General features: G+C 38.0%; 3 protein-coding genes across 3 annotated transcripts; 1 reads left to right on the top strand and 2 right to left on the bottom strand.

The window, feature by feature from the left end:
- The first annotated feature begins 161 nt into the window (after positions 1-161).
- On the top strand, positions 162-1,319 carry LOC134799086 (U6 snRNA-associated Sm-like protein LSm6). The gene is made up of 2 exons (XM_063771467.1): positions 162-356; positions 1,116-1,319. Exons 1-2 carry the CDS (start codon positions 266-268, stop codon positions 1,262-1,264), a joined length of 240 nt encoding a protein of 79 aa, XP_063627537.1. The 5' UTR covers positions 162-265; the 3' UTR covers positions 1,265-1,319.
- A 2,997-nt stretch (positions 1,320-4,316) lies between these two features.
- On the bottom strand, positions 4,317-6,850 carry LOC134802793 (uncharacterized). Its single transcript, XM_063775509.1, has 3 exons — positions 6,632-6,850; positions 6,123-6,205; positions 4,317-4,911 (listed from the first exon to the last, which is right to left on the bottom strand). The coding sequence occupies exons 1-3, from the start codon at positions 6,659-6,661 to the stop codon at positions 4,794-4,796; spliced, it is 231 nt and encodes a 76-aa protein (XP_063631579.1). The 5' UTR covers positions 6,662-6,850; the 3' UTR covers positions 4,317-4,793.
- Positions 6,851-9,602: 2,752 nt separating this feature from the next.
- Positions 9,603-22,840, bottom strand: LOC134802455 (calcium-independent phospholipase A2-gamma-like). The gene is made up of 11 exons (XM_063775129.1): positions 22,013-22,840; positions 20,621-20,925; positions 17,450-17,587; positions 16,479-16,568; positions 15,882-16,080; positions 14,162-14,248; positions 13,576-13,694; positions 12,701-12,895; positions 12,063-12,294; positions 10,791-10,957; positions 9,603-9,922 (listed from the first exon to the last, which is right to left on the bottom strand). Exons 1-11 carry the CDS (start codon positions 22,131-22,133, stop codon positions 9,827-9,829), a joined length of 1,749 nt encoding a protein of 582 aa, XP_063631199.1. The 5' UTR covers positions 22,134-22,840; the 3' UTR covers positions 9,603-9,826.
- Between the last annotated feature and the right edge of the window lie 4,539 nt (positions 22,841-27,379).

The raw sequence follows: 27,379 nt of genomic DNA, 5'->3' as shown, positions 1-27,379 counted from the left end.
AAGTTCGGTGGTTCTATTGAAATGATACAGTCGTAAAAATTTCATAATAAATATTTATTCATCTTTACCGCAATGTAAAACCAAGAGGAAAAGAAGAGGCAAATATAATTTTGCTTGCAAATAAAACGAAACTGTCATTTTCATTTCATCTGTCAAGTGAGTGTTGATTCCATAGAAACATTCGCGGCATTATACTGCAAAATTGTGTAAGGATCGAATAATCCAACAAAACAAGGCATAAACAAATTAATTTAATCAATTAAATATGAGTCGTAAAGAAGCACTCTCGTCTTTCATCCAACAAATCCACGGGCGACCTGTGGTCGTTAAACTGAACAGCGGTGTTGATTACCGAGGTAAGACAATGTTATTCGTTTATTATTTTAATAATAACGTGTTATTAATTAGAAAATTAATAAACAGTAATGTTCTGCCAATATTATTAGTTAAATTTTATTTTTCATTTACAATATAAATGCAATTTTTACACTTCCGTAACCGGTCATTCATTACAACTTCAACCCTTCAGAAAAACTTAATTAGTCGTGTTAATATCGTTTATGAACTGAATACTTATTAAGATTAATATTGTAGTAGCACAGCACCAATTACTGATTTTTAGATGAAAGAAAGAACAGATGACTAGAATATTCAAAACATTTTAGGTTATGTTATTTCAATGAATTACCTTTAATTGACAATTTTAACACTGTTATATGAAATTATGGTCAGTTGTTATAATTTAATAATCAAAATAAACTACTCTCGTCATGTAGGTAATTATATTTCATGAGAAATAACCCAAAACATTTAACACATTCAGTGCCAAAAACCTGACTATCGGGTAGGTATTTTATGATTTCGTTCCCAGGCCGGCCGACCCGATAGTCAGGATCGTGGTACTACAGCTTTGTATGACGAAATTATTGTGGCCTGGCGCGGATGTCTTGTTTGGCTGGGTGTCAATGAATTTCCAAAACTTGTCTTAGCTAGAGTTTGTGCGGAAAGAGAAGAGTTGTGGAATGTATGGCCCAATACATTCCACAACTCTTCTCTTTCTGAACAGGCTCTAGAAGTAATACAGTAGGATTTAATCAGAACTACTACAATTTCAGGTGTCCTAGCCTGCCTAGACGGCTACATGAACATAGCCTTAGAACAAACAGAAGAGTATGTCAACGGTCAGCTAAAGAACAAGTATGGCGATGCCTTCATCCGAGGAAACAATGTTCTGTACATCAGCACTCAGAAGCGAAGGATATAGTCATGGTTTGTTTAAATTAGGGTATAAGAATACAATAAAATATTTCTTATAAAAATATATTTTATTACTTTAATTTATAAATAAGTATTTTAAGTCAATATTTCACAACCTCATCACTACATACGCACGCCTTTAACACATTCAGTGCCGAGAACCTGACTATCGGGTATTTTATGATTTTGTTCCCAGGCCGGACAACCCGATAGTCGGGATCATGGTACTACAGCTTTATATGACGATATTGTTGTGGCCTGGTGGGGATGTCTTGTTTGCCTGGTTGGCAATGAATGTGTTAACTTTACAGCCCTAATTATTCCAAATATGCAACGCTGCTGTGCATCTAATATGCAACCTTTTCCATTGATTCTCAAGTAAAAGGTCACCTTTTACTTTAGTTCAGATATAATGTTTGGTGTCCAATAAAAAACATTGTGTTTTTTTCTATAATTTAATAGTCTAGATCATTTCTTCCGTAAGTATAGTAGAATTTCACATCATCATATACCTGAAACAATGCAAAATTAATTTATTTATGACCTCCCGTACATAAGGAGAGAACAACATAAAATACCCTCTATTAATTGTAAGTTTAAGATTCTCTAACCTTGGCCTTAGTCTTACAAATCTTACAATACACTTGTAAGTTTTATGTAAGTATGGACAAAGCTATTTGATAGAATGAGATGATGATATTCATCTCTGTAGTATAGCTGTGTCCCTATTTACATAAGGTAAACTTAAAGACCTTAAAGTGTATATTAGGCCTAAAGAAAAAGTGACCAAGGCTGAATATGAACCAGCATAGTCAACTTTTGTGGTTATTCTAATGGTTATAATTATAATGGCATTTTATTTATCATTTACCAGCCCAAGCCTGGTTCGTTTGTGAGCGATGAACAAAAGCTTAATTTACTACGACTTACCCTATCACTACCACTGCTAGGCCCTCTACCGTTCCCCAAATCCGCTATAAGCTTCTCACCACGCACACCATAATTCTTCACATACTCATCCCTGTCTCTCCTCCCCGCGTCAGGATCAAAACTAGCATCCACTCTGTAGTTCAAAATACTCCGGTCGAACAGGGGCGCCCAAAAACTAGAGAACTGACCCTCACACACCACTAGGGCTGACACAAATATTAAGGTTTTTATCATTTTTGTGACTGGTTCCCATCGATGTTAGATTCCGAGTGAGATATTCCGCAAGACAGTAAATAGACTTATTTAAACGCTAACATATGCCAAGGCTAACTGATGTGTACGTACAGTTGGCTTTGTTTATTTTGAACGAAATTTTTTGATTGTTCCTAATTCCCTGCCAATAGAGATTAATATACTCTGGCAAACCCACTTTGTCAGTAGAAAAAGGCATGAAATTGAAATAATCTTATACACGGTGGCTAAAAAATAACTGCATTCCGGTAGCCAGGGAGATTTTGAGATTATACAGAGCAACTTTTACTATGGGACCAAACCCGAAATCGCGAAAATAAATTTACCCTCCCATAGAAAATGGACCAGCCAAAATGTATGAAACAGCCAATTTTTATCCGCGATTCTGGGGTTGGTCCCATAGTAATAGTTGCTCAGTATAATCCCAAAACCTCCCTGGCAACTGGAATGCAGTTTTTTTTAGCCACCCTGTAGGTATAATAATATGGGAGAAAAAATCTTTGAGCCTATATTTGCCTTCTTTTTCTACTGACAGAAATGGCTTGCCAAAGTATATTTAAAATATTTCTAGGGCATGGCATGGTTATTAATAGGTTGAGATGGCGTCACTTTAGCGAGATCTTAGTCCCGTATTTCCTTCAGATAAGTGAAGGCCAAAGCTATCTGTACATATGCAAGTCTGTTCAGCTGTTTATTATTAAAAAGAACTAATAACCCATAAAAAAAATTGCTCGTATAAAAAATACAGGCGTTTCAACGTACAGGCCGAAGGCCTCTGATTGAAATTTTACTATCAATTGTTTGCCTTTGTAGAACTCTATTAAAATTAAAAACTATAATAATTAACTGTTACATAACTGTCTCAAATCTCTCAATTATTTTCTACGAATGTGAAGGTTAGCCTAAAATGAAGTACCCACTTAAACTATTACCTACAAATATCCATGAGTTAGTAGAGTTCCATTGTTTCAGGCCTAACAATACCGCTAGGGGCACTTAGGTGTAGGTATTGTGTTGTGTTTAAAAAGCTAGAACTCTAGACATAATGATAGATACTTACGTGAAACAATACTTTGCGCAAAAGCCATAGTCTTGCCATATTTAAGTACCTTTTTGTTTGGTTTAGTATCTATGTATCTAATATAGTCTAGCTTTAGACTTTAGACCGCGAGCCTGAAGCAGATTTCCATGACCAATCGCCTCCCGGGCGAAAACTCGTATAGGGGTTAACGGCTATGTATGAACCCTCGTGGACGTCAGCTGCCGCTCCGTTGGTGGGTTGAGGAATGGCAGCCACCGAAACACGTAAAAAAACTTGTTCACGTAGGCCGTCTCTAAGATATTTGTAGCTGACTGTATTTAGGTACTATATACTTAGAGTAAAATAATTAATGTTTGCTGTGGGTATTGGCTATAGGTAGGTCAGGGGCGTATTTTGAAATTTGGCGCCCCGGGCCAATAAGTTTCGCCGCCCCAGAAGTCAAGGAAGAAAAGCAAATTGGCGCCCCGGGTCATGGTCCGGATTGCCCTAGGGTAAATAGTTAAATATGCCCCTGAGGCCTACCTCATGTCTTTAAACATGTTGTACCTATACATTTATACAACATATTTAAAGACATGAAAGAATACCACGTTACCGAAAGACCTGTTTCTGTCTCGTCTTCAAAATGAATCAGGATATCGTGCCAACTGTACTTTAATACCTTTATTCAGTCCAAGACAACACGTAGACGGTGGGTTGCGGTCAAGGAGTGCTAACAATGAGGTAATAACTACACCATGTTTCCTTATATCTATATTTATTAGTAGCCATTTATACAATACATAATCACGTAATCATTACGTACCTACATACATAAGATATATCATACCTACTTAAGTACCTATTTAAATTTATACAATTTAAATTATGTAGAATAGTAAATGTTTGATCATGGGTTTTAGTGTCAGTCTACGCTAAGTTTTCACCGACTTGGCATTTGGCGGTGATATACCTAAAATGTATTGAAGTGCCATAGTTGGCGCAGCTGATGGCTTGAAAACTTAGCGTGACTGGGCTCTTACTTCAGATCGGTTAGCATGACTTGCGTTGTCACGCGCGACTCCATACTTGAAGTCGCGCTTGATATGGAGTCCCGCGCGACAACGCGAGTCATACTAAGCGGTCAGGTGCTTGAGGTGTTGGTAAATCTATGCTTCCGCTGGACACCATCTGCTAGAGAGCGACTGGGAAATGACGTATACCTTCCTCTAGCTGTCCCTCTCAGCAGAAAGTCTCCGGCTAACGAGATATAATAATCCCTTTGCAATCTGAGGCGAAATGATGCAATTAACTACTTGAGTATGTTTGGGTGTCAATGGATCCCTTCCAAGGGCGAATAGGACTTGTATTGGTACAGCTCCGGGCCTCCGTAGCCGTAGAGAAGCTTTCCTCGTCCGTTCTCGTCGTAATACGGATACCGGTATTTTGGCCTAGAACAAATTACCCAGACTTAATTAAAAGTCTCAAACTTAGCACGGTAGCACCAGCACGTGCTTACAATTAACCCTTTATAAGGCAGAGACGATTTGGAAACCACTTAGTTAATAAACATTTACGGAGAAGAACATCCTCTTTTTTATTTAACTATAATGGTATTATATAGCGAGTACATCAGGCTTTCTTTCCTCATTCATACTTTTTCGGTCAGTATTTAATTTTAGTGTAATTAATTAATTTATAGTATGTGGTCAATTTATGCACTATGCCTGTCAAGGGAAGCAAGCTATCGTCATTGTTTCCATTATACTATTAAAAATATACACGTCGCTGTATCTAATAATTTGAATTAGAGCTCTTGCAATTCACGATGGCGAGTGGCGAGACTCTTCTTGGTATGATGACAAGGTCTAATTTTGATAAATCCACTCTCCATCGTGCATTGCAATAATTGTACTACGTTGTTTGTAGTGTCAGGAAAGTGTATCATTTGCCACTTTAAGATTAATAAAATTATAAAAGGTTACATGCTATATCGATAAGTATTGTAATTAGAACTTTATGCGGAAGTCTCTTTCTAACTCCTTGATAGAAAGAGACTTCCGCTTGTAAATTGTATCGTGAAACGGGCCACAGATTATAATTTTTTCAGTGATATTCGTATATTAATCCTACCCACTACAAGATACACAATAATGTTCGATTTACCGTATGTAGTCAATTAAACGCCAGTCTGTACAGAGCACGTTATGTTTGTTATGTCAATGTCAATGAATAGGTGTATTGGAAACAGATCATCTGAAAACTCAAGTGGACTAACAGGCTGAGTGCATATATTGACCACATGTTTTTCTTAATGATTTCGTTTTTTTTTTGCCGTAGATGTGTTCCCCAGTACATTACAAACATGGTAGTGTATTTAACTTTCACGTAGCATATCTGTATAACTGATGGGGCCTTATAAAGGGTTAAATTGTATTTTTTTTTTCGATGGGAGATTTTGGCATTCAAGTTTCAGAATAAATACGTTTGAAAAACCCGAATGCGAAGCGACTCGAGTGGGGATACACTTGACAAAAAAAATCACATCAATTTTATTGCGAATTCAAATAAGTACATGCTTAGCGAGTGCCCGCGCTGTAGTAGGCTCTCTATAGGTACTCTATAATTTTTTGTAATCCTGTAGTGCCCTGTAGTTACGAACCTCTCAAAATACTGGAAGTTAGGTGCCCTTGGCTGGGGAACTGTAGAATCTGCCGAGGTGAGCAGGCTGAGGATTAGGACGAGCTACAGAAAAAAAAAACAGCATTAAATTGCAGTTAAAATAATCAATAGTACTGCCATCTGTTGTTGAGTAGCAGAACTTGTAATTTTAAATACAAAAAACAGATGTCAGTAATATCAAAAGCACCGGAAAGAGAAAGTTTGATTAAACATATTTAAAGTTAATCAAACACAGTGTCAACACCGTTATTATTATTAACAATACTTTACGATAAATAACTTGTATTTAGAAAATACTTATGTGCGGTACAATATTTTGTCATTATTGCTGTACACACGCATAATATTCTCCCTACATTCTTGTGAGATTAGAAATCTATCTGTAACCTTCAAGGATTACATCCTTGGACCCAAAAAAGAACTTCATAACACACTTATGCCGATTGCATAATGAGTACTAACTAATAATACGATTAAATACTTACTTACCGTAAACAATACAATCCTTAAGCACTCCATAACTTTGTAATATTCTTGAACTCGCGCCAAAACAGCCGTAATTTTTTTTTGAAAAATATTGTTACCACGGCACTGCACATACAGCCGCGTACGTGCGTTTCTCTGCGTAGCGGTTACAAAACTGAGGAGAGGTGGAACAGGCGATTCTAGAATTTTAATGATGGTACAGTCACCTACTTAGTAAACCTGTCACATTTACAATAGTTTGAATAGATAATCTATTATTACAACATTAATGTGTCAGTTAAAATTGGCACCAAATATAAATAAAATAAAAATATGTCAAAACAAACGTTTAATATGTTATTCCTATTTCATTATTACAGGACGACTTACTTTTTAAAATTTAACCAAAGATTGTTTTTGATTAATGAATGTTGAATTAATTATACAAAGAATTTATTTGATAAAAAAAAATATACACAAAAACCAACATTTCCAGCTTGACAATGTTATGCATGCTTGTGGCGAAAATCGGAACTAAATATCGCTCCATAATAACTGTACTCAAACCATCGACAGAAGCGACATTCCGAAGCGCAAAGAAAACTTTGTAGATCACCGAATAAAGTGAAAGTATGCGGTACCGTAATGTTTGTTGTCCTGCTCGTGCTCATGTCACATTGTCAGTTATCTCTGTTGCTCTTAATCGTAGGGTTTGTATTGTAAGCACAGTAGCGTTAACTAATTATGACATAACTTTACAATGTTGTCTGTTTTACTGTATATTTGTAACATCCATCCTGTATATATTTTAGATTTTATAATTGAAATGTTAATTTTCGAATCTGTTAAATTTAAAAACATTACCAACTCTTGACATACTCAGATTTGATATGTATGATATTATTTACAGTTTTATAGGTGGGTCATAACATAAAAAGTAAAAAAAAAAATGTTTGATTTCATTTTTATTTATTTATCATTATCACATTTTGGAAAACTAACAACTATGTAAAATCTATTGCTATCAATTAAAATTGTACACAGAGGTGTATCTAAAATACTATATAAAAACAAACTACACTACGGTAGTGTACCTAACTGACTAGATGATTTTTATTTACAAAACATATTACATTTACATACATGATTAATAAGGGAATCTTTCTATATAAAACAAATGTAAGTTATCGGAAAAGTAACTAAGAACTAATATTGCAAACTGTTCGCTATATATTTTTGTCTAAATAATTACATTGTTTACTACTTACAATTAATTAACAATATTTATAGAAATGCAATATAAGTTAACTTTAGCAGTAATGACTAAAACTACAAACAATTTTTTATAAAATCTTATAAAAACAATGACTTATTGCACTGTATGAAATTAACGAGTAAAATATTTAGAAGTTGACATCAACAGATACACGTGTTTTTTTAAATATTTTTTTATAAATTTAAGTGAGCATTATAATATTTTCAGTGTAACTGGTATTTATCTTAAACTAGGTATTTATTATAATTATATTCGAATGTTTGTAGTATGAATGTTATACAACCATCTCATCCAATGTTGGTTAGACATGAACATGAACAACACAAGTCTACCAACCTTTTCCATGAGACATCCTTCATACTTTAGCAGCCATTTCAATCGTCAGTGGGCAACCAAAATTCACTAATCATACTTGAAACAACCCTCGTATTTAGATATCCTTTTGTATACAATGGTAATAAGATTAAAATTGTATTAAGTTTCACAGAATAGGGGCAGAGGGCCTACCGCGAACACCGAAGTCCGCAAATTGCGGGCATATGCCTCTGTCTCTCTATAATTAGAGATATGTAGCTGAAGTAAAAGAAGTACTAGTTGAAGTAAAAGAGAAAGATGCCCGTAATTTGCGAACTTCGGTGTTCGCGGTAGGCCATCCGATTTGATAGTGACTTTTGGTTGTCCTATACTGGACATAGGCTTAGGAACCTTCAATTATACATTTGAATGTATAACGTCAAGACAAGTGTATTTATATCATTAAAACAGGTATACCTCGACGACATCGTCCACGTTACGTTTTACCGTGACAATAAAGCAAGATACCAAAATGTATAAATATTAACAGTCGCGTTTGGTGTGGACTTTAGCGTAACATAAAAGTATAAAGACAACTATTGTCTTCACCCTAATAATACATTATTTACACTTGTAAGTGCCAAGTTCACCATCCAAAGCATAATATACTTCTTATATCATTGCAATAAGAATAAGTAAAACGTATATATGTTGCAGTCAAAAGTGTGAACTGGTCAAAAGAACTTTTAACCGACAAAAACAGGCAAAACTGCTTTTGACTGAGCATGTTGGTCAAAAGTAGTTTCACCTGAAAATCATACTTCTGGCAGCAGTTTCGTTTTTAGGGCGTAGCAAAAAAAATAACCCTAACCTACCTATCTCTGGGAACAGTTTCGTTTTTTGGGCGTAGCAAAAAAAAAATAACCCTAACCTACCTATTTCTGGGAGTACTTTTGACTGATAGTAACAGTCACAATTACTATTAACCAATGATTTTCAGGTAAGACTACTTTTGCCAACATGCTCAGTCAAAAGCAGTTTTGCCTGTTTTTGTCGGTTAAAAGTTCTTTTGACCAGTTCACACTTTTGACTGCGACATATACATGTTTATTACCGTTACACCCGTATTGGCATACAGACAATGTTCAATAAACAAACAAATCAATTCCATGTCGATCATTAGTCAGAACAAAATGCTTTGGGAAATTTCTTCCCACTCGTTCCTTTAGGACCATGATTGTAAAATCTATAGGACAAATAGGAATGACCTAAGTTTCCAATTGGACAAGTGTGATTTGCCATAATTTTAACCGCGATTTCCTAGCAATGTAATTTGGTATCAGGTTTGGTATTTTAATTTCACCAAATATATTTTTATAACTGCCTATAAAATTACGAATCAAATCATGTGTAATCGTAATCACACGAAATCATATTTTCTAACCCTCTTCACATTAGATTATCTCCATTAACTTCACGTGCTTCATCCGTCCACTTTCATTTAACCAGCAGCACTTTCCATATGACCAAAAATCATATTTTTGAACCCTGGAACTCGTCACAACAGATTCTCTCCACTCATTGGACTAGACAATCATTCACTCACTCGTTCATCATTCATCAGCGACCTGATGACGATGACTTAAGCGTCACTTGGCCACGACGCCCATGATCTGGCTCTGGTAGTCAACAAAATCCATTACCTTCTGCGCGATGGTCCGTTTTCGTACCAGCATGGCGGCGGCCTGAGAAAATAGGAGAAGAGAATTATTTATTTGTTTGAAAATAGTATACATTAGTTGATATTCTTGTAGTTGGTAATAGATTACCAACTTTAACTTCTCTTACTATATGAAAGTTTGTATGTTTAGGGTGTTTGTTGCTATGTGACGAATTACGGAATTACGTCTAAAAGAGATTTGGATGAAATTCGGCATACAGATAAGTATAACCTGGAATAAATCATAATATTTGATGCAGAGTTTCTAAATATCGTTGGGCAGATAGAGTGGAGGCAGATCTCCGTAAGCTCGGCGTCGGCGAAAGCTGGCGTGATACCGCTCGGACCGAGCAAAGTGGCGTGCTCTTGTGTTGGAGGCCAAGAATCATTTTGGGTCATCGCGCCAGCCAAGTAAGTAATGCCGAGATGCATACCCCAAGAGGGTGAAATGGGGGTTGAAAGTTAGAATAGAAATAGTGAGTTTAAACAAGGGACAGTTTAACGATATTTATGTGAACGAAGTCGAGAGATAATCTTAGTTTATAAATACATCTATTAAGTACGTGCATTTTTAGCAAATAAAAACTTGAACATTGAACATATCAGAATTAGATTTTAACAATCTAGGGTGTTTTTGAAGTGAAAACTTCTTTAGCGGCGCTGTGCACTTTTTGTGATGGGGAAAAAATGTTAAACTCGCGACAGGTCACGTGACCGTAAGATTCGTAAGACGTAAGACGGACACGTGACCTGATCGAAAAACTGTTACAATGTCATTGAGTTTTCACTTCTGCCGGCACTCCCGGAGTGCAACCCGTTGTTTTATTTTTATTTTATCTGGAACTGATAGAATTTAGGAGGACCAGGATAGGGGGTACAACCCCGGGCGGTACCTGTTGGAACTTGTGCTGGTTCCGGCGGATGTAGGCCTGCGTGTCGGTGACTAGGCTGTTCAGTTTGTCGGGGTTGATCTCGTCCATGGCGCACTCCTCCATCAGGGGAGGGTTGAAGCGGTAGTAGCTGCCCGGGGGTAGGAGGTCGTTCAACACTAGATGGGTACCTGTTGAATCAACCATTGCGATGTAGCTTGAATCAACCATTTTGATAGATTTTGACTGACTCGTAGATGGTTCCTACCTATAGATGAGCTATACGCGTGCGACCGTGAGGGACAACATACGCAATGCGACACTATGATTGGTCGAATTCATTTGTTGCCCACCATAATCCATACTAAATTTACGGTGAGGAACAAAAAAAATGTGAGACTGACAAGGACAAACAATAATAGCGCTTTCGCTGCTACTCTTACTGAAAGATACATAAGACTATCCCGTTCGGTCATTTCCCCCCTCCAGCCACCCCTCATGCCTGATTCGGTTAAATACTAGATTCATGGACTGACTGAAATTCGTCTTAATAATGAGAATGTATAAGCCAAACCAAGTCAGCAGATGGATGGCGGAAACTGTTTTAAGAACCGAAAGTACCGGTAGTATTTTTAATATTAATAGTCGAGGTGCTTGAGATCAGCTATGCTGGAGTTAACGTATATTAACATCCTATTATAAAGTTCAACAAAAAAAAATATGCAAAGAAAAACCAACCTTCAGTGTCGGTAGCAGAGTCCAAAATCTTGTTAAACTTGTCCTTCCAACTGGTCCCAGGCGCTTTATTCTGCAGACCATTGCTTAAGCTCTGATAGTCGAGGTGTTTGTGAAGAGCCTCGCCATTACCAATGGAGATTACTGTTCTACATGGAGGATAGAAAAAAGGTGCAACGAAAAACCAACCTTCGGTGTCGGTAGCAGAGTCCAAAATCTTGTTAAACTTGTCCTTCCAACTGGTCCCAGGTGCCTCCTTCTGCAGACCATTGCTTAAGCTCTGATAGTCGAGGTGTTTGTGAAGAGCCTCGCCATTACCAATGGAGATTACTGTGCTACATGGAGGATAGGAAAAAGGTGCAACGAAAAACCAACCTTCGGTGTCGGTAGCAGAGTCCAAAATCTTGTTAAACTTGTCCTTCCAACTGGTCCCAGGTGCCTCCTTCTGCAGACCATTGCTTAAGCTCTGATAGTCGAGGTGTTTGTGAAGAGCCTCGCCATTACCAATGGAGATTACTGTGCTACATGGAGGATAGGAAAAAGGTGCAAAGAAAAACCAACCTTCAGTGTCGGTAGCAGAGTCCAAAATCTTGTTAAACTTGTCCTTCCAACTGGTCCCAGGTGCCTCCTTCTGCAGACCATTGCTTAAGCTCTGGTAATCAAGGTGTTTATGAAGAGCTTTGCCGGTTCCTACGGAGATGACTGTTCCGTTTTGGAGAGCTTTAGCGCCGAAAAGGAGTTTGGCTTCGTGGAGGCCGACGCCTGTTGGGTTGTTCACCATTATGCCGCCATCCTGGAAACAAAAATGAACTTTATTAAAATGTTTAAAAAGAAATATAACAAAATTGTGACAAAAATTTGGAGAATTCTTACTTGGTGCAATAGATTGTCCAATTGGAATTCGTAGAAATATGTAGCGTATGAGTGTATATGAAGTGCTGGTGGCCTAGCGGTAAGAGCGTGCGACTTTCAATCCGGAGGTCGCAGGTTCAAACCCCGGCTCGTACCAATGAGTTTTTCGGAATTTATTGTGCGAAATATCAATTAGTGTTTGCGTCAAATCATGGGATTAGTTGTCAAGCGGACCTTAGGCTCCCATCAGCCGTGGCAAAATGCCGGGGTTTCGCGAGGAAGAAGATGTAGCGTATGAGTGGAAGAGGAATATGGTTCTCTCTCTCTCTCTCCTACAATAGTCTCACCTGATGCAATAGGTTGTTGAGCCGGAACTCGTTGAAGTAGGTGGGCGCGGCGGCGGAGGCGCGCACGGCGTGCCACAGCCGCGCGCGCGCCGTGCCCGGGAACACGGAGCGCACGCGGAACGGGCACTCGTACGAGCGGAACAGGAAGGGGGACAGCTTCGAGCCGGCGTTCACTACGCACGACACGAGCGCCATCTGTGGGGAATATAACGATTATTAGCGATATTCGTTTAGCAGCATTCGAGAGGGACGTTACGGCCAAACAGCTAAAGTACCCTCGTTGATGGTCGGTGTTTTTAATATTGTTGAGAGTCCATCACGGGCGGAGGGAAAGGAGCACGTGGAAAGATTTCTTCACACTTCGCCACGTGCGAAGTGTGAAGAAATCTTTCCACGTGCTCCTGTTTCCAAGACCATTCATTTGGTAAACGAAATTTTCTGCTACCAAAATGGGTTTCAATTTCTTATTTTCCAACAATTTGTAAAGCTTGCAATAAATGATTTTTATTTATTTATATTTTAAAATTTCGCAATTGCACATTGCATTGCAGTGCAAATAACAAATTAAGTTCTTTTATACCCTTATTTAACGGCATTCTAGCCTAATCGGTAGTGAGGTCCCGAGTTGGAATCCTGGTAGGGGCATTTATTTGTGTGTTCATCACGAATATTTGTTCCCGAGTTATGGATGTTTTCTAGGTATATATATAAGTATTTATTTATATACATGTGTATATTATATATATCGTCGTTAGTACCCAGAAGACAAGTCTTATTGAGCTTGCTGTGGGACTAGGTCGATCTGAGTAAAATTGTCTTATAATATTTATTTATTTATACCCCCCGGTACCAGAAAAGGTTGTCTAGGTACTTACTTTAGGCGTATCGTTCCTATTGCACTCGGTGAGAGTAAAATCTCCCAAGTTCCTCTTCAATAACGCCTCCCACGCGTCTGTGTCGTAGTAGGAATGTGTCCACACTAACCTAGATGTACCTGTTAATACAAAATAAGAATACTTTAATTAAGTGTACCTATTAACCCCTTACTTTGTAAGTTGTACTAATAAAATTATGTGTCAAAGTCTAGTGAAAGGTCCCATCATTTTGTCGCTTACCGTAAGGACGAGATGTGTTTGTATCTTTATACGAATAACCTGTCAAAGCGTCCTTATGGCAAGCGACAGAGTGGGACATTTTGCGGCCGCGGGGCCACATATGTTTAATTAAGAAATATATATTGGAAATATTTAATTTACAATAGTTAGTACAAGTTAGGAGAGTAACTAACACAAAGTTAAATGGAATGGCTGAGCTGAGAAGTCAAATCGCATATAAATATTATGGTTAAGACTTTTTAAATTTTCCCTTTTACTTTTACTTTTACTTGGCTTGTTGTTGTTGTTGGCTGTGTGGGTATATCTATTGAATGGTTATGGTGTGTATATTATGTGTGTATTTTACCTCCAATGAGCGAGGTTTTCCCGAACATTTCCTTCGAAAGCGTCATGTACATTTGATTCGCCGTGTCAAGCGTACCCACGCCTCCACCTGTAACAAGTGAAATGTATTTCATAAATAATAGCATTACATTTCATTATAAGCTCACACAATAACGAAAAACAGTTTTATCCTAAGTCTTTAGGGGCATATATGTCCAAGTGTTAGAATGTCCAGGCCAATAAGTCCAAATTCATTACTGTCCTTATGTAAGAAAAACTAAGTGTCATAATGTCCAGTAAGAGTCAATGTTCAATATTAAAAAGTCCTAAAGTTATGATCCCCTAGTAACAAAATGACAAAATGTCCAGGTGTCAATATGTTCACTTTTCAATAAAACGGTCCTAATATTTAAGTTTGTGAGTAAGATGGCGCTAAAGCCATCTATTGAGTAAGAGCTCACAAAATGCCTTATAAGAGCTGCTGTCCTAAAATTATGAAATAACTGTTAGATATTAATAAGTTTGTTTGTTGTGTAGACAAGCTCTTACCAATCACAGCAGCTATGATAGCCCCTGTGCTGACTCCGATGATATAGTCGAACATGTCTTGCACGTGCCGGGGACCCCTCAAAATGTAACACTTCAATGGCTATAACCAAAAAGAATAGATAGTGTAGAGGGGTCCTGTCATTGTAAATTTTGTAGTCACTGTAAATTTACTGCCATCTATCGACACACGACTAAAACTCAAAATGAAAACGTATAAAATTATCAAAAAAATGTATATATATGGATAAATGATTTTATTATTTTTATTTCATTTTGATCCATGTTCATTCACTGAAATCTATGTGTTAAAATTGTTAAATATGAAACGGTGTCGTCACGCCATCTAGCCGAGGATAGGCTAAAGGTGTGTGCGGCATCTATTCGAGAATGACTTTTTCTTGAATTCCGAGGCACGTTTTTTCCTTAGACTTTATTCGTCTTATACGAAGTTACATATGTCTTTGCTATAACTAAGCAAGTACATATGTAGCAACATACCAATGACAGCAGCTATGATGGCCCCAGTGCTGACTCCGATGATATAGTCAAACAAGTCCTGCACCCGTCTGCCGGTGAGCCTCTCGAGATGTTACACTTCGATGGCCATAACCAAGCAAGTACATATGTAGCAATATACCAATGACAGCAGCTATGATGGCCCCAGTGCTGACTCCGATGATATAGTCAAACAAGTCCTGCACCCGTCTGCCGGTGAGCCTCTCGAGATGTTACACTTCGATGGCCATAACCAAGCAAGTACATATGTAGCAATATACCAATGACAGCAGCTATGATGGCCCCAGTGCTGACTCCGATGATATAGTCAAACAAGTCCTGCACCCGTCTGCCGGTGAGCCTCTCGAGATGTTACACTTCGATGGCCATAACCAAGCAAGTACATATGTAGCAACATACCAATGACAGCAGCTATGATGGCCCCAGTGCTGACTCCGATGATATAGTCAAACAAGTCCTGCACCCGTCTGCCGGTGAGCCTCTCGAAATGTTACACTTCGATGGCCATAACCAAGCAAGTACATATGTAGCAACATACCAATGACAGCAGCTATGATGGCCCCAGTGCTGACTCCGATGATATAGTCAAACAAGTCCTGCACCCGTCTGCCGGTGAGCCTCTCGAGATGTTACACTTCGATGGCCATAACCAAGCAAGTACATATGTAGCAACATACCAATGACAGCAGCTATGATGGCCCCAGTGCTGACTCCGATGATATAGTCGAACATGTCTTGCACCCGTCTGCCGGTGAGCCTCTCGAGATGCCGTAGCACTTCGATGGCGATGAGGCCGCGGATGCCGCCGCCGTCGATGGACAGGATGTTGGGGCCGGGGCCTTTTGTGGGGCCGGTGTAACCCATCAGGGCTAGGGCCTGGAAGGGATACAATTAGTATTATTTATACTTGGTTAAAATTTCGGGAGAAATCAGGAAATACTCCTTTGAACGGCACGCCTATCGTGTGCGCCGTGTCATCCTGCCGGCGTATTATGGATAGCTATATCCATCTTTATCCACGTGATAAAATAACTGTCACCGTGGGATAGAAAGTGACAGACACCGTTTTATCACGCTCTCACGTAGACAAGAACGACCATCATATCCGTACTGAACCTTGTCGCAATGCACGAAGGTGGATATTTGGCTGTAGCCGCCCGCGTCAGTTGACGTCTTTGGACTCTTTGGAGGTCAAAGGGATTGTCTTCAGAGAGTTTTTATTTGGGCTCTCTCACTAAAGAATATAATACAAACATAGTAATAATATAAATTACCTCTTTGACAATGCCAGCAGTCTCTTTAGTTATTGGTTGATCATCATTCAGTCTTCGCTGTACCCTCAAAAGTGCTCGCACTGCACCCTCCTACGAAATACAATTGTACATTTAATATATACAAGCTAGATAAAAGCATTGTAGTATGGTTGTCAACCAAACATGAATGATTGCTTTCCCTATAATCTCTAGGTCTAATAAGACAAATGACAATAGGCTATAAAGAGACTAGAGCAATCCAGCTTCGACCCTAATTGCTTCCCATCAGAAGACATGTTATGGTTGCATCAATCACGCAATAAACGATAAGTATTTAACTGGGGTTCTCTCAAACCAGTGGTCCCGATTCCTGAAAGTTACACTCAGTGCCTTATGCAGTTACTGCATTATGTAACTGAACGAAAAGCAATTACTCAAACCCGTTAATGTTTAGGTCATACTGAGCAACTTTTACTATGGGACCAACCCCGAAAACGCGGAAAAAAAATTGGATGTTTCATACATTTTGCTGGTCCGAACTTGAAATTTCCTATGGGAGAGTCAATTGTTTTTTTGCGATCTCGGGGTTGGTCCCATAGTAAAAGTTGCTTAGTATGACCTAAACATTAACGGGTTTGAGTAATTGCTTTTCGTTCAGTTGCATACTGTATATTGATTGTATATTTATTTGATTGTATATTTATTAGGTTTTGTTTTAATACTTATATAAGTAGTATGTAGTATGTCTGTTTGTGTTTAATAATCTCCATATTTAGCTCCTTGCACTACTTGTTGACTTTTGTATGAGGTCTACATTTCCTGCTACCCAAAGGTTGTCTGGGGGAGATCGCTTTTTAGCGATAAGACCGCCTGTTGTTACCTGTTTCTATTATCCTTTAAAATTTCTTTGTAGTTTTACATTGTTCTAACTTACTTGAGTTTTTAATTTTTTTGTAGTTTGCAAAGTCTGAAATGAAACCTAAAATATTTACCTTAATAGCATAGTCCCTAGACTCAGGATATTGTTTCAAATGGTCGATGAAATGCTCTGTCCTGCTCTTCAGGCATTCTGTCGTCTCCGCGGTCACAAGCGCCGATATGACGTAAGCTGTCCGGGAATGGATGGAAGTCTGGAAAAAAAACGAATTTGAGCATTTTGTTAGGGTTCAGTAGGTACCCAAAGGGTAAAAACGGGACCCTATTACTAAGACTCCACTGTCCGTCTGTCTGTCTGTCACCAGGCTGTATCTCATGAACCGTGATAGCTAGACAGTTGAATTTTTTACAAATGATGTACATACCATATCTGTTGCCGCTATAAAGGCCGTAACACATTACGCAGCGCACCGCGACCTTGGTGCGATAGTGTGATACCACTTTAACAACAAATTCTAAAAAGTACGGAACCCTCGGTGGGCAAGTCCGACTAGCACTGGCAGGTGGCGCAATAAAGTTTAATAAGTTTTCTGGTTACCGGTTGGTTAAATACCAAAAACTTTGCAATAAACCGCATGCGATTTTAGATAATGGCCCGCTATAGATTGGAGTAGTACAGCGCCATCTACTTCAACTGAATTTGATTTTTCGTCTTTCCCAGAAACTATTAGATTTAAATGAAGTATGTACCATTTGATTTTTCGTTCTTTCCCAGAAACTATTAGATTTAAATGAAGTATGTACCTAAATCATAAATAAAAACTAACCTGATTTTATTAATTATTAGTGAAACATGGTTATTGTTGCTAATTCGTACCTATATATTTTTCGTGACCTAAGCGTGCGACTTTCAATCCGGAGGTCGCGGGTTCAAACCCCGGCTCGTACTAATGAGTTTTTCGAAACTTATGTACGAAATATCATTTGATATTTACCAGCAGTCGCTTTTCGGTGAAGGAAAACATCGTGAGGCAACTGGACTAATCTCAATAAGGCCTAGTTTAATTAACCTCTGGGTTGGAAGGTCAGATGGCAGTCGCTTTCGTAAAAACTAGTGCCTACGCCAATTCTTGGGATTAGTTGCCAAGCGGACCCCAGGCTCCCATGAGCCGTGGCAAAATGCCGGGCCAAAGCGAGGAAGATGATGATATTTTTCGTGACTTACGTAGCATTTCATGCATAAAACTAGCAACTGATAAATTGCTTGCACTGTTAGGCCGAATGCATTGTCAGCAATACAGTATCATATCGTTCACTCTCAGAGGCCATTTTGTATTCACACTTATTTGCATATATCTTAGTCGTGTGCGACGTACATAATGTACTTGACGTACGTGATATTACATTGACGACCGCGTGATGCGATAACATTTTTATTTGTTATGTTAGCATAGATATCAAACATACTTTCCTTTTTATCTGAAATATGTAGAGTAGGTTTTTGCTCAAAAATTCGTGTTGCATCTCCTTCATTAATATCGCAAACGAAAGTGATGGAGTCATTTAGCGCAAATACTGTTGTACTCGGCTGTTGCTAAGTGTGTTTCATGTTTCTTCCTGACCTGCTAGCATGAGTTGTGTTCTCGCGCGCGACTCTATACATCTAACGCGACTTCAAGTATGGACTCAGTTCGCTATTCTTTTTTTCAGATATCGTTTGAGTTCGCGCTCTTTTTAACTATTGGCTGTATGGTTAAAGTTGATATTTAATATACAAGTTGTTATTTAAATAATTTTTTTGCAATAAAAATCAAAATCCTACTTAATATATTTTTACGCCTGTCGCCTTTCTTATCTGTTCCACAAAATATTGAGGCTAAGAGGCTTATCTGAATTGGATAGGGATTGACCCCCTGACAAACATAAGAGTAGAATAACATAATCTTTATATGTTATCATTATCAGCAGATTTCCGTGTTTATTACTTTCTTTGTTTTGTATTTGTAAGCGCTGGTTAGAAATTGAGAGCAAATTAAAAATAGAGTTATCTGATTAATAAAATGTTTTATTTATGTGTGTAAGTTTGATGTCAAATCTTTAAATGAGATTCAACATTTGCTGATTTACTGAAATATGTTCTAAAGTCATTATATTTGATATACTCATAATTGATAAAAACCGGACAAGTGCAAGTTGGAGTCGCCCACCGTGGGTTCCATTCTTCTTTTAGTATTTGTTGTTATAGCGGCAACACATCATCACGGTTGAGATACAGCCTGGGTGACAGACATACGAACAGACGGATAGACGGACAAACAGAGGGACAGTGGAGTCTTAGTAGTAGGAACCCGTTTTTACCCTTTGGGTAGGAACCCTAAAAAATAACTACTATTGCTATAGTTCATTTTTTTTAACATTAGAAAGAACTTGAAAGAAGGTAAGCGATCTTGACATGTCTTTTAATTGAAAAACGCTTTTTAAAAATCATGAACTATTACTTATGAAAGCAGATTAATATAAATGATCGTATTAGATTCATAATTGTTACATATTTGCCGTAACTTATTTTTAAAATGTGTTTTTCAATTAAAAGACACATCAAGATTGTTTACCTTATTTCTAATGCTAAAAAAAACGAACTATAAAAAAAAGATACTGTGAAATAGCATAACTGTTGATTAAAATATTGTTTGACAGAATTTATTAATTAGGCAATCAAAATATAACTAACATGATGTCCAACATGATAAACCTTGCAAATTGAGCTGTAAGTAAAGGCAATAAGGCTGTGATTAGATTATTTAAATCCACATCTATAAATAAATTATTATTTATGGCCAGATCGTTGCCATACATTGGACTAACTAAAGCCAAGCTAGTAATTGTTTATTAGTATGTTAATCAATACTATTGTAATAATATATGGTATATTTCTAATTTGGAATCTTGCCAATAATTTGTACCTGTCAGAGGTTTAAACAACCTTAGCCTTGGAGAGTGTGGCAAACAAAAACTAAGAATTTTGTTTAGTCATATTCATATTTATTGTTAATTAATGAAATAGGCCACTGTTTTCTTTTCAATTTCATAATAAGTATATGTAGATATTGGATGAGTATCAGTGATTAAATAAAATCTTTTAACTTGGCATTTGAGTCCATTAATTTAATGAATCTGTTTCCAGCTTCTACAATCCGGTATTAACAAATATATTGCATATAATAAATGCACATTACACAATAAATTACTCTTTTTTTGGTCGGTACAAAATCAAATGAAAGACTCACCTTTGTGACAATAGGCTTATTAGATTTCCAGCTGTTCTCCGATATTTTCCCAAAGTGAGTATCCTTTTTCAGCTTTAATCCTTGCCAAAGACCTTCTATAGTGATCTCTTTGGCCTCCGATCCCACCGACAGACCTTCCTGCGGAAACTTCTCATCGTGATTGGGTATTTTAAAGGGTTTTTCATCTGTCGTGCTTGCGGCTGATGTTTCTTTAGTAATGGATTTTTTGTCAAGTGCTGGTTCTATTTCTTTGGTTGTAGTTGATAATCTAGCTGTGACTGCTTTTTCGAATTTTCTAATTAAATCTGTCAAAAGGATGAAAAAAGCTTTGTTATATCGCTGCCCCAATATTACAGGGTTCTATGTTTCACTTTTATCGAACAGAAATTTTTTTTTTTTAATCCTTTTTTTTTAAGGGGTTTTGTCACGCAGTGACAATGTCACCCCCGTAATGAGATCTAATAGTAATAATGATGTAGTAGTGAAGTATTACCTACACCACTACATCACATATAAGTATAGTTTGCACATCAACCTGGCCTCGTCTGATAGTGGCGATGCCAGGACGATGTTGCAACTACCTATGTTGGTAGATTTAATAAATGTCATGTCATTCCTCAGCGCCTCATTACGGACACATTCCATCAACACATGGTCATCAACTGAAATTTGAACATTGTCATAGTGACATTAAGTCGAATTTCAACTATCTTGAAAATGTAACATAGAACCCTGTAATATTGGGCCAGCGATATGTAATAACTCTTGTTTTAAATAACAATTCTGACACTATACCTCTCGCATCACATGATGGTCCCTATCCTCCTAAGGCCAGCCATACAAATGAAAAATCCAGAATTTGCCACTGAAATTTGAACCTTTAGTGCAGTGATTTTGGTTTTGTTCGAAAATTGAACGAAACTAAACAAATGCGACTCTTTTCCAATTGAATATGATTTAAATTTCATTGAACTGAATAAGTAATATAGGTAGGACCATGGGCCTTAGGAGGCTATGACAGTTCACGCAATTTTAGATGAAGAAGCTGTTGCATATTTCATCAACTATTTTTTAAATTAAACCCAACCAAAACAGACTTGAAAGAAAACATAGGGACCTCATTTGACGCGAGAGGTATAATAAAATGTAAACAAAATATTGTTTACATTACAGAAACATAAATAAAGGCATTGAAAACCTAATGTGTAAAGTTTATTCATCAAGTCATTGTCCGAAAGCGAGGTTGAAGGCCTATGTAATGAAATCGATGTCTGGTGCCCTAATAACATCATTTAAATAGTTACAGAGAATAAAAATAGCCTATGAACTCAACTGTTGAACTCTTACCAAAACTCAATTGATAACCTTATGTATGACATGGGTGTTACTTACTGTCCCACTGCTCGGGAGAGGCTGGCTTCATTCTCTGGACTAGTTTTTCAACTTCAGAGTTCAGGTTGGTCATCGACAGATAGTGCCGAATTATTCGCCATTGACTGCCCAACGAAGACATGTTTAAAGCTTTATTAGATCTCAGGGCACGTAAAACACAGTCTATTTTATTAATGTATACACCAATCACTTAGTTTTGAATCTAAATTATAGATACGGAGCAAGTTCTTAGGCGAATAACGTACGCTCGCGACCGTCACTTCACACTTAGTTTATCGTAATGTCACAATACAGAGAACTCTCTCGACGATTGGATATATTATCACGTTATCACAGAAGCAGTGTCGATTCACAACTGTAGCAAATCTTATTTGCGTAAAGCCTTGGCGAAAAATATAAATAAATCAATGACTAAGCCTACAATGACAGATACGAATGACGTAAAATCGGACGATAACAGTTCTGCCAATCGCAGCCGAGCGAACCAAAACAAACTTTTTACATTCACTTCACTCTCGTTCAGTTCACTTTCTTATTAGGTCACTTTTTATAAAGGAAGTCCTCCTAAAATTGAATGTCTTTTTTAAATGGTTGGTTTAAAAACGGTGAGTACCTTCTTCTTTGAATATTGAGTTAGTACTGAGAAATACGTAAACAAACAACTAGTTTTATACGATTATCAAAACATGTTTGCTAACAGCGCGCTACGTAACGCCGTTGGCCACACCTCCCGCACGACTCAATGAAAACGCGCCACTACACAAACAAAATATCGTATGATCTAGTTTTGTAACCGTTCCAAGATTTTATTTCCGCATCACCACGCCACCGATGACTAGACTGGGATGACGGTTATAATTGTTTATAGTTATTTTATTCCATTTATTACCAAAATGCATTACAGTCCTGGACCCGAATTTTAGTCTTAGAAACGCAAAACTATTTTTAGTATGATCCAGTTTCATTTGTAGACCCATCTGACCGATGTGTATTTTTAATTCACGAAACAAGGACATCTTGTCGCTACTAGGAGATCCACACGTTTTTTTATGATATAGGAATAGGAGGCAAACGAGCAGAAGGATCACCTGATGGTAAGCGATTACCGCCGCCCATGGACACCCGCTACACCAGAAGGGTTGTAAGTGCGTTGCCGGCATTTAAGATAGCCACACTTCTAGAATTACAGGCGTCCATAGACTACGGTGACCGCTTACCATCAGTCGGACCGTAAACTAGTTTGCCATCGACGTGGTATTCAAAAAAAATTGTTATAGGTACTTACTTGATTCCACTAATAACTTTATTGCTTAATATTTTTTTTTATTTTTTTTTGCTAAGCTAATAGTGAGTGGCTTGGTTGGTAGGCTTATTGGTCACCAAACCGCCAACGGGAATTCCCCGGAAATTCAAAAAATAACAACAAATACTAATATTATTACCCAATTTTATATGCGCAATAGTTACTCTGTTTGTGTCAATAGGTTGTTTTTCAGTTTCAGGGCACTGTCAAAACAGAGTTCTATGATTCAGCACGTAAACTATACTTACTCTTAGGGCGGAACGTTCGCAACTTCGCATGTGCAATATAACAACAACGCGCATTTCTCATAAACAAGCTGCGACACTCACGTGAAGGGGCTTGTTTGTTGTTGTAGCAATCTTCTGCGTTTCTCCTTTCTGTCATATAGGTACCTAAGTATATATGTACTTATACGATTGAATCAAAATCAGGATGATAAAAGGTATTAAACCAACTTTTAGAAACTGGAAAATACTAATAGTACAATCTTTATTTCCGGCGGTGTAAAATTATAATAATTGTGGCTGAGCCGCAGCTGGAAGATTTCAGATGCTTAATATAATTATACAAATTATTATAGATAGGTATCTCTAGTAGGTAAGAAATGTATTGCTTATGTATCGTAAAGAGCATTACATAATCATTTATAAGAAAGATATGAGTAAAATTTCAATTGCCAAAAACCAGTTGCGTGAGTTTCATGACACGAGAACTATTTTTAGTCTAGACGAATGTACTGACGAGGTTACTTGAGATCAATTACATGTGTCGGCATATTCGTTACCAACTCGTTACTCTGTACATTAGTACACAGGCATGTATATTCCTATTGGGGGAAGATACATACTTATATACCTAATATCGCCTATCGGGGCAGGGGATCGAAGACCAAAGAAGGAGATAGCAGGACGCCCTAGACACATAATATTGTGAAGGTGTCCGTTGGACAGGACCTGCTGCCACGCCTACAGCATAAGCAGGATATGTTGCACCTGACATAACTATGTACATCGCTACAGACTTTTCTTGGTCTAACTCTCTATACCTACTCTTAATTAAGTAGATTCACTACCAAATTATCTAGTATATGGTATCTGATTTGCCTGGCACCTACCAATCCAGGGTCAGTCTTTCAATTAGTTCAACTTCATAATGAAATAAAAATAGCTAGCTGTCTAATGTTAACCCTCTGTAACATCAAGTTACGAAAACCCACTCCACTTGATACACAACTAGGGTTGCCAACTTTTTTTTGGTGGAATATAGTATTTTCCAGAATAAGGCATCAAAAATATAGTACATTTCAAAAAAATACTTATAGTACTTTTAGATAAAATACTAAACATGAGTGTAATATACGTTTAATCGGAAATATAGTATTTTAGCGTAATATAATATATTTTTCCAAAGGTAACGCATTCCAACGTTGTGAATTGCCTACCTCAAAAATGAAAAACCTGTCTTATCTATTAAACGTGTCATCATAGCTCTTAATTGGAAAACCCATTTCAAATATTTTCAGTTCTAACTTAACGAAGCTGATGATAAGACCAAAAATAACGCGTAGTTCGCCTGCATAGCCAAGTGCTATTACATAACACTTCCAAGGCCCAATGAACGTAAACAAAACATAGCGTGTATTAACGCAAGTTGTTTGCACTTTGCATAAACAATAATAAAGGTATCAATAATGGTTTATATTTATTGTGAAATGCATTGCTGGGTGAGCCTCACGTGGTACCTAAGTACCTATAATTTACGATAAAAAACGTTAGCAAATAATACACTTGATCTTGCTCAGTGTATTGTAAGGTATTCAAACTAAAGAAGTACGGCAAACCAGTCTTTTTTTGGTCTGGTTAATCCGGTTAGATTGGGTAAAATACATACAATAGTTTGCAAGAGAAACACTTTAATGAAATTCTCATACTGTTCCTCTGGCCCCGAGCACAATAAACTGAATAAACTGTTCCTCTTACCCAACATCACCTTACCCACCCTTACCTTATGCCTATATACTAAGAAAAATAATAAACTTTATGACTTATGAAATAATGATGGTGACGCGAGAAATCCATTATTTTCTCATTATTTTAATGTTAATAGGTCAATTATTAGCTACTATTATTCGCAAACCGGATGTTGATAAGTATCGTTCAAGTATTATTTTTCGCGCGCGCTTTGCAATGTTGGTAGCATTGTATGTAAATCATTCGTTCAGACATTGCGTATTTTCATCAAGAGATGGCGCTGTTAAGATGACAACTTAACATTTTTTTATGATTTTGAATTACTTTGAATAATTTTACGGTTTAGACTCACTTGTTTCTAGTAACTCGCGCGGCATGTTTCGGAGAGCCTAGGTCTCCTTTCTCAAGCACTAACAGTGCGAGCAGCGTTCACGCATACGTACGCGATACACGGCCGTCGTGAACGCTCCTCTCCGAAACATGTCGGTCGAGCGAGTGACTAAAAACAAATGAGTCTAAACCGTAAAATTATTCAATGTTAGTATGTCTCAAGCCCCCTCCAGACTATGCGCGTGAATCGCGGGCGAAGCCGCGAACGCAAGTGTGGAGTCGATTTTCGCAGACAGCGTAATCGACTCCACACTCGCGTTCGCGGCTTCGCCCGCGATTCACGCGCATAGACTGGAGGGGGCTTCACAACAGTTTAAATTCGATTATTTTGAATTACGTTCCAAATTAAGACGTTAGCGAACCGCGATTTAAAACTTAGCCCCAATACGCACGGGAGCTTTTTCAACACGCGTTAAAAAAGCGCTTGAATCTGTCTGCACTCTAAATTCGATTTAACGACCAAGGCTTAAAGTCGAAAATCCAACGTTTGATAAAAAGCGCCACTGCTGTCGTGTGAATAGTGAATACATACGTGGTTATCCATTTGTGTCATTCAAACGCTTTTTTAACGCGCGTTGAAAAAGCTGCCGTGCGAACGGAGCCTTAGGGTTGAGGTTCTGAGTGAATTCACAAGAGCTGGCACGACTGAGTGAATGAAAATATCTATGAGTTTATGACATTAACCAATAAAATGGCTGCTCTGACTGTATACCAATCAAGGCGTGAGGGACAGAACATAGGCAATGCGACACTATGATTGGTCGAATTTATTTGTTGCCCACCATAACCCATACTAATTTATGGTGGGGAATAAAAAAAAATGTGAGACTGCGACAAGGACAAACAATAATAGCGCTTTCGCTGCTACTCCTACTGAAAGATACATAAGACTATCCCGTTTGCTCATTTCCCCCACCCATCATGCCTTATCCAGTTAAAATACTAGATTCATGATACTAATAGATGTGCCCCAGCTTTCGTCGGTCGTCGTCGTTTCGTAGATCGGTACAGATAACCGCGAAAATCGAAGTTTGCAAATTTCGGGGATCTTTCTCTGTTACTCTAACTTCGCCTTCATTGGAGTAAAAAAGAAAGATCCGCAATTTGCGAATTTCGTTTATCGCGGTAGAACCCCAGGTACCTATGTACCTAATTTAACTTATTCGCCGTTTTCTATTTCGCCGGAACTTATTCACTTTTAGCTACCTACTGCGTTAATTTTGTCGTGATTTTGTCACAGATGAGATGCGTAAAGCCCCCTCCAGACTATGCGCGTGAATCGCGGGCGAAGCCGCGAACGCGAGTGTGGAGTCGATTTCGCTGTCTGCGAAAATCGACTCCACACTTGCGTTCGCGGCTTCGCCCGCGATTCACGCGCATAGTCTGGAGGGGGCTTTAGAGGCATCTAAATTCGCATACAACTTCCAAGTTTTGAGCTCCAGACGCTCAAGTCCAATCGACTTGCTTTCATTCTATTATATAGCCCAGTCGTAACGTCTCAGCTTATTGATAATAAGCCTCCTCCACACTCGTGCGCGAATCGCGGCGCGAAGCCGCGAATGCGAGTGTGGAGTAGATTTTCGCAGACAGCGAAATCGACTCCACACTCGCGTTCGCGGCTTCGCCCGCGATTCACGCGCATAGTCTGGAGGGGGCTATAGACCAGTAAGATCGGTTCCACTTTAAAAAAATAAAACGCCAAAG

Source organism: Cydia splendana, chromosome 2 (genome assembly GCF_910591565.1).
Source record: "Cydia splendana chromosome 2, ilCydSple1.2, whole genome shotgun sequence".
NCBI lineage: Eukaryota > Metazoa > Arthropoda > Insecta > Lepidoptera > Tortricidae > Cydia > Cydia splendana.
Note: the sequence above shows the minus strand (reverse complement) of the source record. Positions and strands in the feature narration are given on the sequence as shown.